The 17500-nt window shown below is 42.4% G+C and overlaps 1 protein-coding gene and 5 non-coding genes across 9 annotated transcripts in view; all 6 read left to right on the forward strand.

The window, feature by feature from the left end:
- The window catches only part of LOC133612310 (gamma-tubulin complex component 6-like), an 85383-nt gene that overhangs the window by 55778 nt on the left and 12105 nt on the right, over window positions 1-17500 (forward strand). For 2 of the 4 annotated variants that reach the window (XM_061969603.2, XM_061969605.2), the window contains exons 15-20: window positions 6297-6435; window positions 6502-6573; window positions 6652-9337; window positions 9584-9727; window positions 11140-11308; window positions 15990-16131. In XM_061969603.2, coding sequence (XP_061825587.2) covers window positions 6297-6435; window positions 6502-6573; window positions 6652-9337; window positions 9584-9727; window positions 11140-11308; window positions 15990-16131 — 3352 coding nt within the window. Of the gene's footprint in view, window positions 1-6296; window positions 6436-6501; window positions 6574-6651; window positions 9338-9583; window positions 9728-11139; window positions 11320-11686; window positions 11705-15989; window positions 16132-17500 lie in introns of those variants that run through there. The other 2 variants (XM_061969606.2, XM_061969607.2) reach the window with 2 other exon arrangements.
- trnag-ucc (transfer RNA glycine (anticodon UCC)) lies at window positions 11525-11596 on the forward strand. The gene has a single exon. It is a non-coding gene; the product is annotated as a tRNA-Gly (tRNA).
- On the forward strand, window positions 12205-12276 carry trnag-ucc (transfer RNA glycine (anticodon UCC)). The gene has a single exon. It is a non-coding gene; the product is annotated as a tRNA-Gly (tRNA).
- On the forward strand, window positions 13610-13681 carry trnag-ucc (transfer RNA glycine (anticodon UCC)). The gene has a single exon. It is a non-coding gene; the product is annotated as a tRNA-Gly (tRNA).
- trnag-ucc (transfer RNA glycine (anticodon UCC)) lies at window positions 15014-15085 on the forward strand. The gene has a single exon. It is a non-coding gene; the product is annotated as a tRNA-Gly (tRNA).
- On the forward strand, window positions 15829-15900 carry trnag-ucc (transfer RNA glycine (anticodon UCC)). Its single transcript has one exon. It is a non-coding gene; the product is annotated as a tRNA-Gly (tRNA).

The raw sequence follows: 17500 nt of genomic DNA on the forward strand, positions 1-17500 counted from the left end.
TATATATGTGTATATATATATATATATATATGTATATATATATATATATATGTATGTATGGATGGATGGATGGATGGATGGTTGAGTGGCCAAAATGTTACATTTTGGTCTCATCACTCCAAATTACTTTGTTCCAGAAGTTTTGAGGCTTGTCTCTGTGCTGTTTGGCGTAATGTAAGCGGGATACTTTGTGACATTTGCGCAGAAATGGCTTTCTTCTGGCGACTCGACCATGCAGCCCATTTTTCTTCAAGTGTCTCCTTATTGTGCATCTTGAAGCAGCCACACCACAATTTTTCAAAGAGTCCTGTATTTCAGCTGAAATTATTTGTGGATTTTTCTTTGCATCTCGAACAATTTTCCTGGCTGTTGTGGCTGAAATCTTTGCTGGTGTACCTGAATCCCTCATTTTCCACTTCTTAATCAGCATTTGAACACTGCTGATTGGCATTCTCAATTCCTTGGATATCTTTTTATACCCCTTTCCTGTTTTATGCAGTTCAATTACCTTTTCTCGCAGATCCTTTGACAATTATTTTGCCTTCCCCATGACTCATAATCCAGAAACATCTGTGCAGCACTGGATGAAAGATGCAATGGTCTGTCAGAAGCCCAGAAATGCACTGACCTTTTTTATACACACATTAATTACAAACAAACAAACAGGTCACAGGTGAGGATTGGAACCTTGATTAGCCATTCAAACCTGTTTGTGTCAACTTTTGTGCATGTTATCAGCTCAAAGTCACTGGGGTATGTAAACTTTTGATCAGGGTCATTTGGGTACTTTCTTTTGTCATTGTGATTTAAAAAGAGTAAACACAGTTGTTTGCCAATAAATAGCTTCACACAACCATTAAGCATGAGTGGAAGAAAGGTTTTTGTGTTATCATTCATATTCTCTGAAGAATGGCCAAGAAACCATAAATTCTCCCAGGGTATGTAAACTTATGAGCACGACTGTATATATAAATATATGTATATATATATATATATATATATATATATATATATATATATATATATATATATATATATATATATACAAACCCCGTTTCCATATGAGTTGGGAAATTGTGTTAGATGTAAATATAAACGCAATACAATGATTTGCAAATAATTTTCAACCCATCAGTTGAATCTGCTACAAAGACAACATATTTGATGTTCAAACCGATAAACATTTTTTTTTTTTTTTGCAAATAATCATTATCTTTAGAATTTGATGCCAGCAACACGTGACAAAGAAGTTAGGAAAGGTGGCAATAAATATTGATAAAGTTGAGGAATGCTCATCAAACACTTATTTGGAACATCCCACAGGTGAACAGTCAAATTGGGAACAGGTGGGTGCCATGATTGGGTATAAAAGTAGATTCCATGAAATGCTCAGTCATTCACAAACAAGGATGGGGCGAGGGTCACCACTTTGTCAACAAATGCGTGAGCAAATTGTTGAACAGTTTAAGAAAAACCTTTCTCAACCAGCTATTGCAAGGAATTTAGGGATTTCACCATCTACGGTCCGTAATATCATCAAAGGGTTCAGAGAATCTGGAGAAATTACTGCACTCAAGCAGCTAAGCCCGTGACCTTCGATCCCTCAGGCTGTACTGCATCAACAAGCGACATCAGTGTGTAAAGGATATCACCACATGGGCTCAGGAACATTTCAGAAACCCACTGTCAGTAACTACAGTTGGTCGCTACATCTGTATGTGCAAGTTAAAACTCCTATGCAAGGCGAAAACCGTTTATCAACAACACCCAGAAACGCCGTCGGTTTTGCTGGGCCTGAGCTCATCTAAGATGGACTGATACAAAGTGGAAAAGTGTTCTGTGGTCTGACGAGTCCACATTTCAAATTGTTTTTTAAAACTATGGACGTCGTGTCCTCTGGAACAAAGAGGAAAAGAACCATCCGGATTGTTATAGGCGCAAAGTTGAAAAGCCAGCATCTGTGATGGTATGGGGGCGTATTAGTGACCAAGACATGGGTAACTTACACATCTGTGAAGGCGCCATTAATGCTGAAAGGTACATACAGGTTTTGGAGCAACATATGTTGCCATCCAAGCAACGTTACCATGGACGCCCCTGCTTATTTCAGCAAGACAATGCCAATCCACGTGTTACATCAACGTGGCTTCATAGTAAAAGAGTGCGGGTACTAGACTGGCCTGCCTGTAGTCCAGACCTGTCTTCCATTGAAAATGTGTGGCGCATTATGAAGCCTAAAATACCACAACGGAGACCTCCGGACTGTTGAACAACTTAAGCTGTACATCAAGCAAGAATGGGAAAGAATTCCACCTGAGAAGCTTAAAAAATGTGTCTCCTCAGTTCCCAAACGTTTACTGAGTGTCGTTAAAAGGAAAGGCCATGTAACACAGTGGTGAACATGCCCTTTCCCAACTACTTTGGCATGTGTTGCAGCCATGAAATTCCAAGTTAATTATTATTTGAAAAAAAAAAAAGATTATGAGTTTGAACATCAAATATGTTGTCTTTGTAGTGCATTCAATTGGATATGGGTTGAACAGGGTTTGCAAATCATTGTATTCCATTTATATTTACATCTAACACAATTTCCCAACTCATATGGAAACGGTGTTTGTGTATATATATATATATATATATATATATATATATATATATGTGTGTGTGTATATATGTATATATATATATGTATATATATATATGTGTGTGTATGTGTGTATATATTTATATATATATGTGTGTATATATATGTATATATATATATATATGTGTGTGTATATATATATATATATATATATATATGTATATATATATATATGTGTAAATATACAGTATATACATGTATATATATATATATATATAATGTGTGTGTGTATATATTTATATATGTGTGTATATATATATATATATATATATACATACATATATACATATGTGTGTGTGTGTGTATATATATATATATATATATATATATATATATATATATATATATATATATATATACATACACATATATACAGTATATATATATATATATATATATATATATATATATATATATATATATATATATATATATATATATATATATAAATATATATATTGGTTGTACAGATATGGTGTTGTTTCTGCTGGGCACGTATGCCTTGGGTCAGCTGCAGGGTCATCAGCCGAAGACCACCGCTCATTGGAGTTTGCTTGCCACTTCCGGCCTGTTCGGGTGGGTACACGTGCATTCCTCACTGTCGGATCTGAGGATTCTTCCAGCTCAAGAACCAATCTGGCCTTCTTCTGCTTATAGCCCAGGGTGATGGACTGGATCGGCAGATGCAGCGAAGTTGCCCCAAATAAGCCAGTGTCGGAGAAGCAACCCGGTAGGCCCAGCCACTTTTGGATGTAGGAGTTGGCTAGTTTGTCCAACCCGTTGGCTGTTGAGGATGGAATCTCGCACATCTTCAGTGGCCACATAATCCTTTGGTACAGTGTGAAGTTGTAGCACCACAACTTGTACTTTCCGGGGAGCTGGCTCTTGTTGATACTCACTAGGCCTTCTGATAGTTGTTTCCATGCTGCCTTGCTTGCGTGCTTGTCCGACAGGTCCGCATTGTACTGCCCCCCCAGGCTTTGGATGGACTGGTTGACCAGTAGAGGGATTTGCTCACCTCCTGCAACAAAGATGGTTTTGTCGTTCATGGTGACTTTTGCGCAAGGAGAGGCTTCGTGACTTGGAGGGTTTTTTCTTCATCCGTGCCCATGTCACTAGCTCATCCAGCTTCTTCAGACACCTTCTTGTGCATGGGGTTGTTTGCAGAACCACAGTGACATCGTCCATGTAGCTTCGGAGTGGTGGAAGCCTCTGCCCTGTCTGCAGCCTCATTCCTCCTACAGTCTGGCAGGCTCCACGGAGGATGATTTCAAAAGCTGCGACAAAGAGGACTGGGGAGGTGGAACACCCCATGGCGATTCCTACTTCCAGACGCTGCCATCCTGTTGTAAAATCCTGGAGGCTGAAACACATCTGGAAGTCCCTGAAGTAGCTGGTTACCAGGTTGATGATAGAAACAGGGACGTGGAAGAACTCCAATGCAAACTGGATGAGTTTGTGAGGGACAGAACCATAAGTGTTGGCAAGGTACAGCCACACCACGTGGAGGTCGCTCTTCTCCTGCTTGGCCCTTTGGATCTGTGCTCAAATCATTGACGCACTGGGAAACCTGGTACTCCTGCTTTCTGGCAGCTGGTGTCAACATAGCCATTCTCTGTGAGGTAAGAGGTTAATCCCATGACTGCTAAAAAGATCTTTCCCTCGACAATTCAACAGAGCAATGCTCCTGAATTGACTGATGCTATGGGACTCCTGTTCCTTCGGAATAAACACCGCCACAGCTCTCTGCCACTCCGACGGAATGAGTAGATTCTTCCATGCTGTGTTCATTAGCTTCCACAAGCATTTCAACACTTGGGGGCAGTTCTTGTATACCTTGTAGGCCAAGGAGCTGATGCTGACCTCGCTTTCTTGACGTCTGCTCTTACCTCGCTCAGTCGAGGAAGGAAGCTGTCAAACTGCGTGGTTGGAGGAGGTGGAAGAGGGACGTATCCTGGTGAACCTAACGGATCGTTCCTCTTTGAGTCGCTGTATTGGCCCCTGATGTACTGCCCAAGCTCCTCCTTGGTGGCTTCCAATTTCCCGCTTCTTTATTCCTCCAGAAGCTGACGGGCGTGCTTGAAAGGATTCCTCATGAAGCTAGCTCTTTCTTTCTCCTTTCTTTTCCTGCGTCTGCGAATACGTTCTGCTCTTCGCATGCTTCCCAGCTTCTGTCTCACCTCGTCCCATAACACCTTCAGGCCTTCTTTCTCCTCTGCCGATGCTTTCCTCCATCTCCTGCGGAGCTGGTGCCGATCTTGCACCAGGGCGTCAATCTCGGCCTCCCTCCTGCCCTTTCTTGGGGGGAGATTGTGCTGCTTCTTGGTGAGGCTACCAAATCTAGCTTTGCACTCCTCGTACAGGATGTCCCCAAGAAGGTTGAGTTTCTTGTCCACTTTACCACATAGCGAGTGCTCCAGCAGTAGACTGAGGTCTGAGTCCAGTTTCTGCCATGTCTTCACATCACTTGCTGTAGGCCACTTGATGGTGCACTTTCTTCCTGGTTCCCTCTTTTCTGTTTGCTGGGTGCCTGGGGGGATGGCAGGTCTATCTTCAGCATGCACACATGCCAGGGGGGTACTGCTCTGCTCAGGGGTTACTTCCTCTACCATCAGCATATCAACAATGTTTGGACCCTTGGCTCTGTGGTTCTCTCCCCGGCTGGGGGTCCTGCTTGTGTTATCTGCCGGAGCAGTGCAAGGATGTATGCCTTTCTTCTCGCTCTCCTTTTTCTTCCTCCCCTGATGAATCCGCACCTGCACAATCGGAAGGTCTTCATCTAGTTGTCGATGTCCGTTCCAGTCGTTTCCGAGTAGTCAGTCCTGTTAGGCCCATCTTCCACCCCGCCTCTCGGAGGGCCTTAGGGTTGTTTTTTCTTATTCGTTTACATATATATATATATATATATATATATATATATATATATACATATATATATATATATATATATATATATATATATATATATATATATATATATATATGTGTATATGTGTATGCAGTGTGTATATAAAATGTTGGAGAGTTTTGAAGTTGTTTTAGAGGGCTTTGAAGGCTACATCGGTGATGCCTTTTAGCCGCATTCTACAAGCTTTTTAAAAAAAAAAATCATCTTTAGAATCCTAAGAAAGAAAAACACGTGTGTTCTTGTTTCTCATAATGATGGGCAAAAATTCCCCAAAAAAGTGCAGTTCCATTTTAAGGGTCGCATTTACATTAAAACTATTTTTTTTACTTGCTTTTCAATCAGTAAGAATGAGATTAATTTGGTTTTAATGGGAAAAGCATGAATATAAAATTACAGTTTGAAGGGGAGTCAATGGGGCCGAAATAGTTTTTAATAGAAAGTGTGTAAACTTTGTTTATATCCTATTCTAACAACGTTGCAATCAAAAACTCAATGCAGTTTTAATTAAAAAAAAAAAGCTTGTGAAAAACTACTTCCAATTTTGGGCACAAGGGCAACACCTTTTGTATAGTGGTGAATAATGAGGAAAGGCGACATCTTTCAATTGATTGTTAATCTGGGTCTAGATGCAATCTGGGAGTCCTTTACACACAAGTCCCACTTCTGTTACAGTACTGCTTAATAATGAAAATGGTTGAGTTGACTTTATCCCTTTTGTTCACATGTCCAATGCCTTTTTTGCAGAAAGGAGCTGATTGCTCAGTACAGCCGCCTGTCAGAGGAGGCGGTTCGCAGGGAGAGGCGGGCCTTGTGGAGGGATCAGAGGATGACATTTGACGCAGCCCGTTCCGACTTCTTCGTGCAAGAACAGAAGCAGTTGAAGGTTTGTTGCATGAATGAAAATCACAAGGACATATTATCAACCAAATCTTACATTTGTTTTGATCAGGCTATGTTAGAGAAATATCCTTTGGGCCAGGAGAGCGGTCCAGCTTTTCCCGCCCAGCACACATCATCCCTGGTATGATATAATTTCCTGTCTTTATCAGTGTGTCAGTTTGTCACTTTTAGATCCTGAAGTATGTACATCTCTTATCAGGACACCCCCACCCAGGAAGTGCTTGAAACAAAACAAGAGGAAACCCAAAAATCAGAATCTTCTCACAGAGCAGTTGACACTGCAGCCTTCACCTCTGGTGATATTCTTCCAGGAATCGACGCCCATCAGGTGGACGCCGCCTTGCAGGAGATTGGCTCTCACCTGCCTGAGTTGTGTCCCACAGAGCAGCTAGTCGACTACGACTTCAGCGCCCCCTTCAGTCCGCTTGAAGGAATCACCTCCCAACCCAAGCCTTGTTGTGACGTCATTCATAACCACCCCTCCTATTCCCACTTCCTCATGGATGAGAATGTGCCTCTCATCCCCGACAGCCTCCCTCAGGCCAGCCGCTTAGGCCACGCCTCCAAGTCCAGCTTCCCCATTGGCCAGTGCACCCCCGAGGAGATGCAACATGCACCCAAAAAGAGTGTTAATGTAGTTCCTGGTAAGGGTGCTACACAGCTAGGACAAGGTGATGGTTATGTGGTGCTGGAGGAAGAAACTGGTGCCCATGAAGGTGTTGTTGCTAATAAGGATGCTTTGCTACAACTAAACATGGACAGTGTTTGTAATCGGCTTTACTCTATGACATGTGATTATAATATTGATATATCAATATATCAAAAGGATGTAAAGGTTGCTTATCCATCAGATTCACCCATAAACATTGGCGAGAACGTTTCAGACACTCCTGCACCGCTCCTATCCTCAAACATCCACGGCCACTCCTCGGACGCTCACATCAAAGTTGGAGAGAACGTGTCAGACTTTGTAGCCGCTCTACCTGCCAGAAACCTCCATGGTCATGCCAGCGACACCCACATCAAAGTTGGAGAGAACGTGTCGGACTTTGTAGCCCCTCTACCTGCCAGAAACCTCCACGGTCACGCCACCGACGCCCACATTAAAGTCGGCGAAAACGTCTCAGAGGTGGCGGCGCTGCTGCTCTCCCCCAGCATCCACGGCCACGCCACCGACGCCCACATCAAAGTTGGAGAGAACGTGTCAGACTTTGTAGCCCCTCTCTCTGCCAGAAACCTCCACGGTCACGCCACTGACGCCCACATTAAAGTCGGCGAAAACGTCTCAGAGGTGGCGGCGCTGCTGCCCTCCCCCAGCATCCACGGCCACGCCACCGACGCCCACATCAAAGTTGGAGAGAACGTGTCAGACTTTGTAGCCCCTCTACCTGCCAGAAACCTCCACGGTCACGCCACCGACGCCCACATTAAAGTCGGCGAAAACGTCTCAGAGGTGGCGGCGCTGCTGCCCTCCTCCAGCATCCACGGCCACGCCAGCGACGCCCACATCAAAGTTGGAGAGAACGTGTCGGACTTTGTAGCCCCTCTACCTGCCAGAAACCTCCACGGTCACGCCACTGATGCCCACATTAAAGTCGGCGAAAACGTCTCAGAGGTGGCGGCGCTGCTGCCCTCCCCCAGCATCCACGGCCACGCCACCGACGCCCACATCAATGTTGGAGAGAACGTGTCCGACTTTGTAGCCCCTCGACCTGCCAGAAGCTTCCATGGTCAAGCCACCAACGGCCACATCAAAGTTGAAGAGAACATTTCGGACTTTGTAGCCCCTCTACCTGCCCGAAACCTCCATGGTCAAGCCACCGACACCCACATTAAAGTCGGCAAAATTGTCACTGAGGTGGCGGCGCCGCTGCCCTCCGCCGGCGTCCACGCCACCGACGCCGACATCAAAGTTGCAGAGAACATGTCGAACTTTGTAGCCCCTCTACCTGCCAGAAACCTTAATGGTCATGCCACCGTTGCCCACATTAAAGTCGGCGAAAACATCTCAGAGGTGACGGCGCTGCTGCCCTCCCCCAGCATCCACAGTCACGCCACCGACGCCCACATCAAAGTTGGAGAGAATGTGTCGGACTTTGTAGCCCCTCTACCTGCCAGAAACCTCCACGGTCACGCCACTGACGCCCACATTAAAGTTGGCGAAAACATCTCAGAGGTGGCGGCGGCGGCGGCGGCGCTGCCCTCTCCCAGCATCCACGGTCACGCCACCGACGCCCACATCAAAGTTGGAGAAAACGTGTCGGACTTTGTAGCCCCTCTACCTGCCAGAAACCTCCACGGTCACGCCACAGACGCCCACATTAAAGTTGGCGAAAACATTTCAGAGGTGGCGGATCCGCTGCCCTCGCCCAGCGTTCATGGCCACTCTTCGGACGCCAACATTAAGGTAGGAGAGTTTGTTTCCAACGTTCCAGAAGCGAGACCACGTTGGAGCAAGTACGGCCACGTCTCCGACTGCACCCTCCGGCCGGGCTGCGTCGTCTCGGGGTCGGAACCCGCTTCCACACCCTTGCCCGGGAGCGCTTACGGGCACGCATCAGACTCCACTTTAGTAACGGGATGTGTGGTCGAGCAGGAGGCGGTCAAACTCTACCCTATACCCGGCAGTGCCCACGGACACTCTTCCGACGCCAACCTGGGCGTCGGCTGCATGGTCACCCAAAGTAACCCGCCTCTTCTACCGCTGCCAGGCAGTCAATACGGACACTCCTCCGACTCCGCTTTGGGGGTGGGCTGCGTGGTGTTGGGGGCGGAACCACAAGTCTCCCCTCTACCAGGCAGCCAGTACGGACACTCATCACATTCTTCGTTGGGAGCTGGATGTGTGGTGGGAGGAACAGCACATCCCAAAGAGGATGCTCAAGGTATTACTATGAAACATTTCATTAGGTACACCTGCACAAGAACTATCAGAAAATCTTCATGAAGATTTATAGTTAATTGAGAGTAAATAAACTAATAATCAGTGTGATTAGTAATGCACTGATTTGTGTTTCTACAATAGAAAGAAGCAGCTGAAGGCCAACAATGTCCCCCAGACTGCACTTTGGACACTGTGACATAATGCGGTACAATAATAATAATCAACTTGTTGTGTTTTCTGTCACAAGTTTGGGAGTCTGAGACATGCAAGCAGCAGGCAGAGGGCACGGGGTTGGACTTGTCCCCCCGAGAGACGTTTGAACAGGAGTACATCTTGGCCTTGTCTGCTCAGTACCAGGTGGACCATTATGAAGACTGCTACAACGTAATGGGTCAGTGACGACAGGAACAATCTGTTTGACCACCATTTATATTCATGCTTTCAACCGATTTAGTGTGAGCTTATGACAATACTTCTCAGCATCTCTTGCATAAATGAGATGTGTTGGCAACATGCTATTAAAACTAATACAGTCACGCTACTAGACTAGAGACTATTGTGGTTGTCTACAGGTGTACACCTTTAGTTCATATATCCTCAGTATGATCACGATCATTTATTTGTATTTTATAAATGCAAATGCAATATTTTCTATTAAAATATATATTTTTTTGTTTTCACTCAAAAAAACTACAATTTGTACACCAATTTTCATATTGTCTTATGTGATATATTCAGGTTTTTGTTGCTTACTACTTTGTATTTGTAGTTGATCTAAATGAATACATTGAACATTTTTAAGCATGTTAAAAAAATACATTATGGTTCATACAGTAGTTCATATAAAATAGTTTCAGTCAATTATAATTTAAATTCCATAATAAATACAATTCCAATTGATATTGTGTGTATATATATTTCTATGCATTCTTTCTCAAGGATAATTAACTGGCTACATATTTTGTTGCGTGATAAGTATTTATAATTTTTTACACTGTAATGGGATACATTGTGGTTGTCTAAAACATTTTGTTATGTTACAGCCTTATTCCAAAATGGAATTAATAATTTTTTGTCCTCAAAGTTCCATAGACAATACCCCATAATGACAATATGAACAGTTTTTTATTTAGCAAATTTATTAAAAATGTATAACTTTGCACTTAAGTACTCACAGCATTTGTTCAATACTTTGTTGATGCACTACTGGCAGCAATTACAGCCACAAGCTTGGCACACCTATCTTTAGGCAGTTTCCCCTATTCCTCTTTGTCGATCCCTCTTTGCAGCACCTCTCAAGCTCCATCAGGTGGGATGGGAAGCGTTGGTTTTCATCCAAGATGTCTCTGTACATTGCTGCATTCGATTGCTCAAAGATAGGTGTGCCAAGCTTGTGGTATTGTATTCAAAAAGACTGAGGCTGTAATTGCTGCCAAAGGTGCATCAACAAAGTGTTGAACAAAAGCTGTGAATACTTATGTACATGTGGTTTTTGAGTTTTTTATTTGAATACTTTTACAAACATTATTCTTTTTATCTTTTCACATGGTCATTTTAGGGTGTTGTGCTGAGGACAACAATGCATCTATTCCATTTTGAAATAATGCTGTAATTATAACAAAATGTGGAAAAAGTGAAGGGCTCTGAATACTTTCCGGATGCACTATCTAGTTCCCATCCATTTATTGCCACATTTAAATATGCATATTTTAAAGGGGTTTAGTCACCAAATGTATTTTATTAAAATATATATGTATTTGGTTTGTACTGGGCTTTACGCTGTCATATTTTTCTGCGTCGCAGCTTCGTCCCCTAAAAGTCAGCTGCTCAAGCATATGACTCGGGGCCCCTGGGGTCTCCCCGGGGAGCTCGGGTTCCACCAGGCCACGGACACCACGGCCGTGCAGCTCAGTGAGATGGTGTCCTTGCCGGTCCTCATCAAAAATTCTGTTACCGCCCCGCTCATCACACAGTGAGTATGAAGTAAGAAGGTCATGTGACCATCTTTTTTTGCTGTGCAGAGACAAGCATACTGTAATGATCTCTATGTTTATGATTGGTGTTATAAATAATCTACAAGTGAGTCTGCAGCAGACTCAGCCTAAAGTTTTAGCCCATAAATAAGGAAAGGCATTTGTGGAATGCGGCAGACTTTCCCTCTTTCCGACATTCCACATCTGCTTTCAGAGCGTTGGTGGTATAGTGGTTAGCATAGCTGCCTTCCAAGCAGTTGACCCGGGTTCGATTCCCGGCCAACGCATCCTTTTTCTTTAGTTTTCTTACTCTTGGAATCAATAATGCATGTGTGCTAGCAAAGTTATATTTTTCAATGTTGTTGTTCCGCTCCCAGCGTGTCGTTGGTGAACAACTTTTCTTAGTACCATTATGTTTGCTTGCCTGCTTTCTCATGATATCAAAACAATTTGTTCTTTATTTTAAGGTATTACTTTTTTCTCTTGATGTTTAAATTTTATTTTTTAAACACATTTTTTTCTAAAATATGACCCTTTTTTTAATGTAAAACTATTTTTCAAATTACAATTTATTTTTCGATAATCATTACTTCTTGTACTATAACATTTATGTTTTAAAATATAACCTCTTTTTACACTATCATGACTTTTTCTCGCAATATAAACAATATTATTTTAAAACTCTTATTATCATTTTTTTTCTCCCAATATTAAGAAGTTTTTCTGGCAACATTATAACAGATTTTTCCCAGAATGATAACTGGACTCTGAAGGAGCCAGTCTTCTCTGCTGGGCTGCTCCATGTTAGCCCTGCCCATATTGCCATTAAGGAAAAGAGGCAGATGTGAAATGTTGCAGACTGGCCTTCTTTTCAGACTTTCCCCTTGTACTCACAGCGTTGGTGGTATAGTGGTGAGCATAGCTGCCTTCCAAGCAGTTGACCCGGGTTCGATTCCCGGCCAACGCATCCTTTTTCTTTAGTTTTCTTACTCTTGGAATAAATAATGCATGTGTGTTAGCAAAGTTATATTTTTCAATGTTGTTGTTCTGCTCCCAGCGTGTCGTTGGTGAACAACTTTTCTGAGTACCATTTTGTTTGCTTGCCTGCTTTCTCATGACATCAAAACAATTTATTCTTTATTTTAAGGTTATTTTTCTAAAATTATTACTTTTTTCTCTTGATATTACATTTTTTTTTTTAAACACATTTTTTTTCTAAAATATGACTTTTTTTAATCCATCCATCCATCCTTTCATCTTCTTCCGCTTATCCGAGGTCGGGTCGCGGGGGAAGCAGCCTAAGCAGGGAAGCCCAGACTTCCCTCTCCCCAGCCACTTCGTCCAGCTCCTCCCGGGGGATCCCGAGGCGTTCCCAGGCCAGCCGGGAGAGATAGTCTTCCCAACGTGTCCTGGGTCTTCCCCGTGGCCTCCTACCGGTCGGACGTGCCCGAAACACCTCCCTAGGGAGGCGCTCGGGTGGCATCCTGACTAGATGCCTGAACCACCTCATCTGGCTCCTCTCGATGTGGAGGAGCAGCGGCTTTACTTTGAGCTCCTCCCGGATGACAGAGCTTCTCACCCTATCGCTAAATCAAATCAGATCAACTTTATTTATAAAGGGAGAGCCCCGCCACCCGGCGGAGGAAACTCATTTCGGCCGCTTGTACCCGTGATCTTATCCTTTCGGTCATGACCCAAAACTCATGACCATAGGTGAGGATGGGAACGTAGATCGACCGGTAAATCGAGAGCTTTGCCTTCCGGCTCAGGTCCTTCTTCACCACAACGGATCGATACAGAGTCCGCATTACTGAAGACGCCGCACCGATCCGCCTGTCGATCTCTCGATCCACTCTTCCCTCACTCGTGAACAAGACTCCGAGGTACTTGAACTCCTCCACTTGGGGCAAGATCTCCTCCCCAACCCGGAGATGGCACTCTTTTTTAATGTAAAACTATTTTTCAAATTACAATTTATTTTTCTTTAATCATTACTTCTTGTACTATAACATTTATGTTTTAAAATATAACCTCTTTTTACACTATCATGACTTTTTCTCGCAATACAAACAATATTATTTTAAAACTCTTATTATCATTTTTTTCTCCCAATATTAAGAAGTTTTTCTGGCAACATTATAACAGATTTTTCCCAGAATGATAACTGGACTCTGAAGGAGCCAGTCTTCTCTGCTGGGCTGCTCCATGTTAGCCCTGCCCATATTGCCATATAAGGAAAGGAGGCAGATGTGAAATGTTGCAGACTGGCCTTCTCCTCAGACTTTCCCCTTGTATTCACAGCGTTGGTGGTATAGTGGTGAGCATAGCTGCCTTCCAAGCAGTTGACCCGGGTTCGATTCCCGGCCAACGCATCCTTTTTCTTTAGTTTTCTTACTCTTGGAATAAATAATGCATGTGTGCTAGCAAAGTTATATTTTTCAATGTTGTTGTTCTGCTCCCAGCGTGTCGTTGGTGAACAACTTTTCTGAGTACCATTTTGTTTGCTTGCCTGCTTTCTCATGACATCAAAACAATTTATTCTTTATTTTAAGGTTATTTTTCTAAAACTATTACTTTTTTCTCTTGATATTACATTTTTTTTTTAAACAAATTTTTTTCTAAAATATGACTTTTTTTAATCCATCCATCCATCCTTCCATCTTCTTCCGCTTATCCGAGGTCGGGTCGCGGGGGAAGCAGCCTAAGCAGGGAAGCCCAGACTTCCCTCTCCCCAGCCACTTCGTCCAGCTCCTCCCAGGGGATCCCGAGGCGTTCCCAGGCCAGCCGGGAGACATAGTCTTCCCAACGTGTCCTGGGTCTTCCCCGTGGCCTCCTACCGGTCGGATGTGCCCGAAACACCTCCGTAGGGAGGCGCTCGGGTGGCATCCTGACCAGATGCCTGAACCACCTCATCTGGCTCCTCTCGATGTGGAGGAGCAGCGGCTTTACTTTGAGCTCCTCCCGGATGACAGAGCTTCTCACCCTATCGCTAAATCAAATCAGATCAACTTTATTTATAAAGGGAGAGCCCCGCCACCCGGCGGAGGAAACTCATTTCGGCCGCTTGTACCCGTGATCTTATCCTTTCGGTCATGACCCAAAGCTCATGACCATAGGTGAGGATGGGAACGTAGATCGACCGATAATTCGAGAGCTTTGCCTTCCGGCTCAGCTCCTTCTTCACCACAACGGATCGATACAGAGTCCGCATTACTGAAGACGCCGCACCGATCCGCCTGTCGATCTCACGATCCACTCTTCCCTCACTCGTGAACAAGACTACGAGGTACTTGAACTCCTCCACTTGGGGCAAGATCTCCTCACCAACCCGGAGATGACACTCTTTTTTTAATGTAAAACTATTTTTCAAATTACAATTTATTTTTCTTTAATCATTACTTCTTGTACTATAACATTTATGTTTTAAAATATAACCTCTTTTTACACTATCATGATTTTTTCTCGTAATACAAACAATATTATTTTAAAACTCTTATTATCATTTTTTTCTCCCAATATTAAGAAGTTTTTCTGGCAACATTATAACAGATTTTTCCCAGAATGATAACTGGACTCTGAAGGAGCCAGTCTTCTCTGCTGGGCTGCTCCATGTTAGCCCTGCCCATATTGCCATATAAGGAAAAGAGGCAGATGTGAAATGTTGCAGACTGGCCTTCTCCTCAGACTTTCCTCTTGTATTCACAGCGTTGGTGGTATAGTGGTGAGCATAGCTGCCTTCCAAGCAGTTGACCCGGGTTCGATTCCCGGCCAACGCATCCTTTTTCTTTAGTTTTCTTACTCTTGGAATCAATAATGCATGTGTCCTAGCAAAGTTATATTTTTCAATGTTGTTGTGCTGCTCCCAGCGTGTCGTTGGTGAACAACTTTTCTTAGTACCATTTTGTTTGCTTGCCTGCTTTCTCATGATATCAAAACAATTTATTCTTTATTTTAAGGATATTTTTCTAAAAGTATTACTTTTTTCTCTTGATATTAAAATGTTTTTTTTAAACACATTTTTTTTATAAAATATGACTCTTTTAAAGTAAAACTACTTTTCAAATTACAATTTATTATTCTATAATCATTACTTCTTGTACTATAACATTCATGTTTTAAAATATAACCTCTTTTTACACTATCATGACTTTTTCTCGCAATACAAACAATATTATTTTAGAACTCTTATTATTATTTTTTTCTCCCAATATTAAGAAGTTTTTCTGGCAACATTACAACAGATTTTTCCCAGAATGATAACTGGACTCTGAAGGAGCCAGTCTTCTATGTTGGGCTGCTCCATGTTAGCCCCGCCCATATTGCCAAATAAGGAAAAGAGGCAGATGTGAAATGTTGCAGACTGGCCTTCTCCTCAGACTTTCCCCTTGTACTCACAGCTCACATCTACAAGTGAGTCTGCAGCAGACTCAGCCTAAAGTTTTAGCCCATAAATAAGGAAAGGCATTTGTGGAATGCGGCAGACTTTCCCTCTTTCCGACATTCCACATCTGCTTTCAGAGCGTTGGTGGTATAGTGGTGAGCATAGCTGCCTTCCAAGCAGTTGACCAGGGTTCGATTCCTGGCCAACGCATCCTTTTTCTTTAGTTTTCTTACTCTTGGAATCAATAATGCATGTGTGCTAGCAAAGTTATATTTTCAATGTTGTTGTTCTGCTCCCAGCGTGTCGTTGGTGAACAAGGCGGCGGTGGACTACTTCTTTGTGGAGTTGGGGGTGGAGCGCCACTTTGAGGCGCTGCGCCACTTTCTGCTGATGGAGGACCGCGAGTTTGCACAGTCGCTCAGTGATCGTCTTTTTGAGAAGGTGAGGCCTCCTCAATAATCACCTCTTTCACGCTGACAAATATATTCATGGTTATTTTAGCATGGATGCTCCAATTTCGGGCAAGGTGTTTATTTATTTCAAGTGCAAAGAGGAAGTGGTGTTAATTAAAAGCAGTTGATAATTAAGAGAGAGGAATGTGAAAACATTTTATACAACCAGTTAGTTCATTTAAAGGTGCTGTTTGAAACTTAGACTTAGACTTAGACAAACTTTAATGATCCACAAGGGAAATTGTTCCACACAGTAGCTCAGTTACAAAGGATGGAAAATGTAAGGATGGAAAAGACAATGCAGGTATAAAATAGACTAAAAATGTACCATAGCAGCAATATAAAATATAACATATATGTAATATTTACATAATATATGTACAGTATATGATATATACTGATATATTCTATTATATTCTATTATATTATATGCTCACAGTATGATTTTTCAAAGCAAAATATATAACAAAAACACCACCGACTGGCTTCCGTTACCATCAGTGGTTTAACAGAACATATTTGTTTGACAATTGTCTATATTTTTCACAATTACAAAGTTTATTTTTTTACTGGCTTGAATAAAATGATTGGTGTTAGGGCAGTCACTCACCCTGTCTGGACAACATGTATGTGCAGGGAACGCGTGCACACATACAAATGCAGTCCAAGAGAAGCAATGTAACAATGTGCAGTCATGTTGTTATGATAGAATATACATTCAATGACAGCTAACGCGAGCTATCCAAACTGCTATTATTAGCTAACAACACCCAAAGCTAATGCGCGTGTTACGTACATACGTAATGACGTAAGAGAAAATTGTAGGATATACTGTGTAAAATACATTGGAAAGTTGGCCCCCTCTAGGCGTCTGTAAATTTTGCAACAGCTCCTTTAACTTTAAAAGAAAACTGCACTTTTTTTTTAAATTTTGACCATTTCATTCATTTTTATTTCATTTATCCATTTATTTCAGGCAATGACACCAAAACAGTACAAGGTAGACAACACATAATAATATTAATTAATATAATGCTAAAGTTAATGTACAGTATGTAAGCATGATGATCCAGTTTTGCCTGAAAGGGAGTGAGAAGAAGATAAATTATTTAATCCCACCCACAGATCTCCAGTGATTAATACATTGAGCTTCACTGTTACTTTGTTCAAGGATTATAATACAAATGTTGTATCATGGTGGCATTACCACAGGTAACAATAATTATTACACTGTAACAATAATTTGTAGCAACAATGTAGGAATAATGAACAATACCAACAATGGTAATGGACAAAATACCAACAATGTACCAATAATAAGGAAACATTGAACACATGTTAGCACTATGAGACAGAGT

Source organism: Nerophis lumbriciformis, linkage group LG10, assembly GCF_033978685.3.
Source record: "Nerophis lumbriciformis linkage group LG10, RoL_Nlum_v2.1, whole genome shotgun sequence".
NCBI lineage: Eukaryota > Metazoa > Chordata > Actinopteri > Syngnathiformes > Syngnathidae > Nerophis > Nerophis lumbriciformis.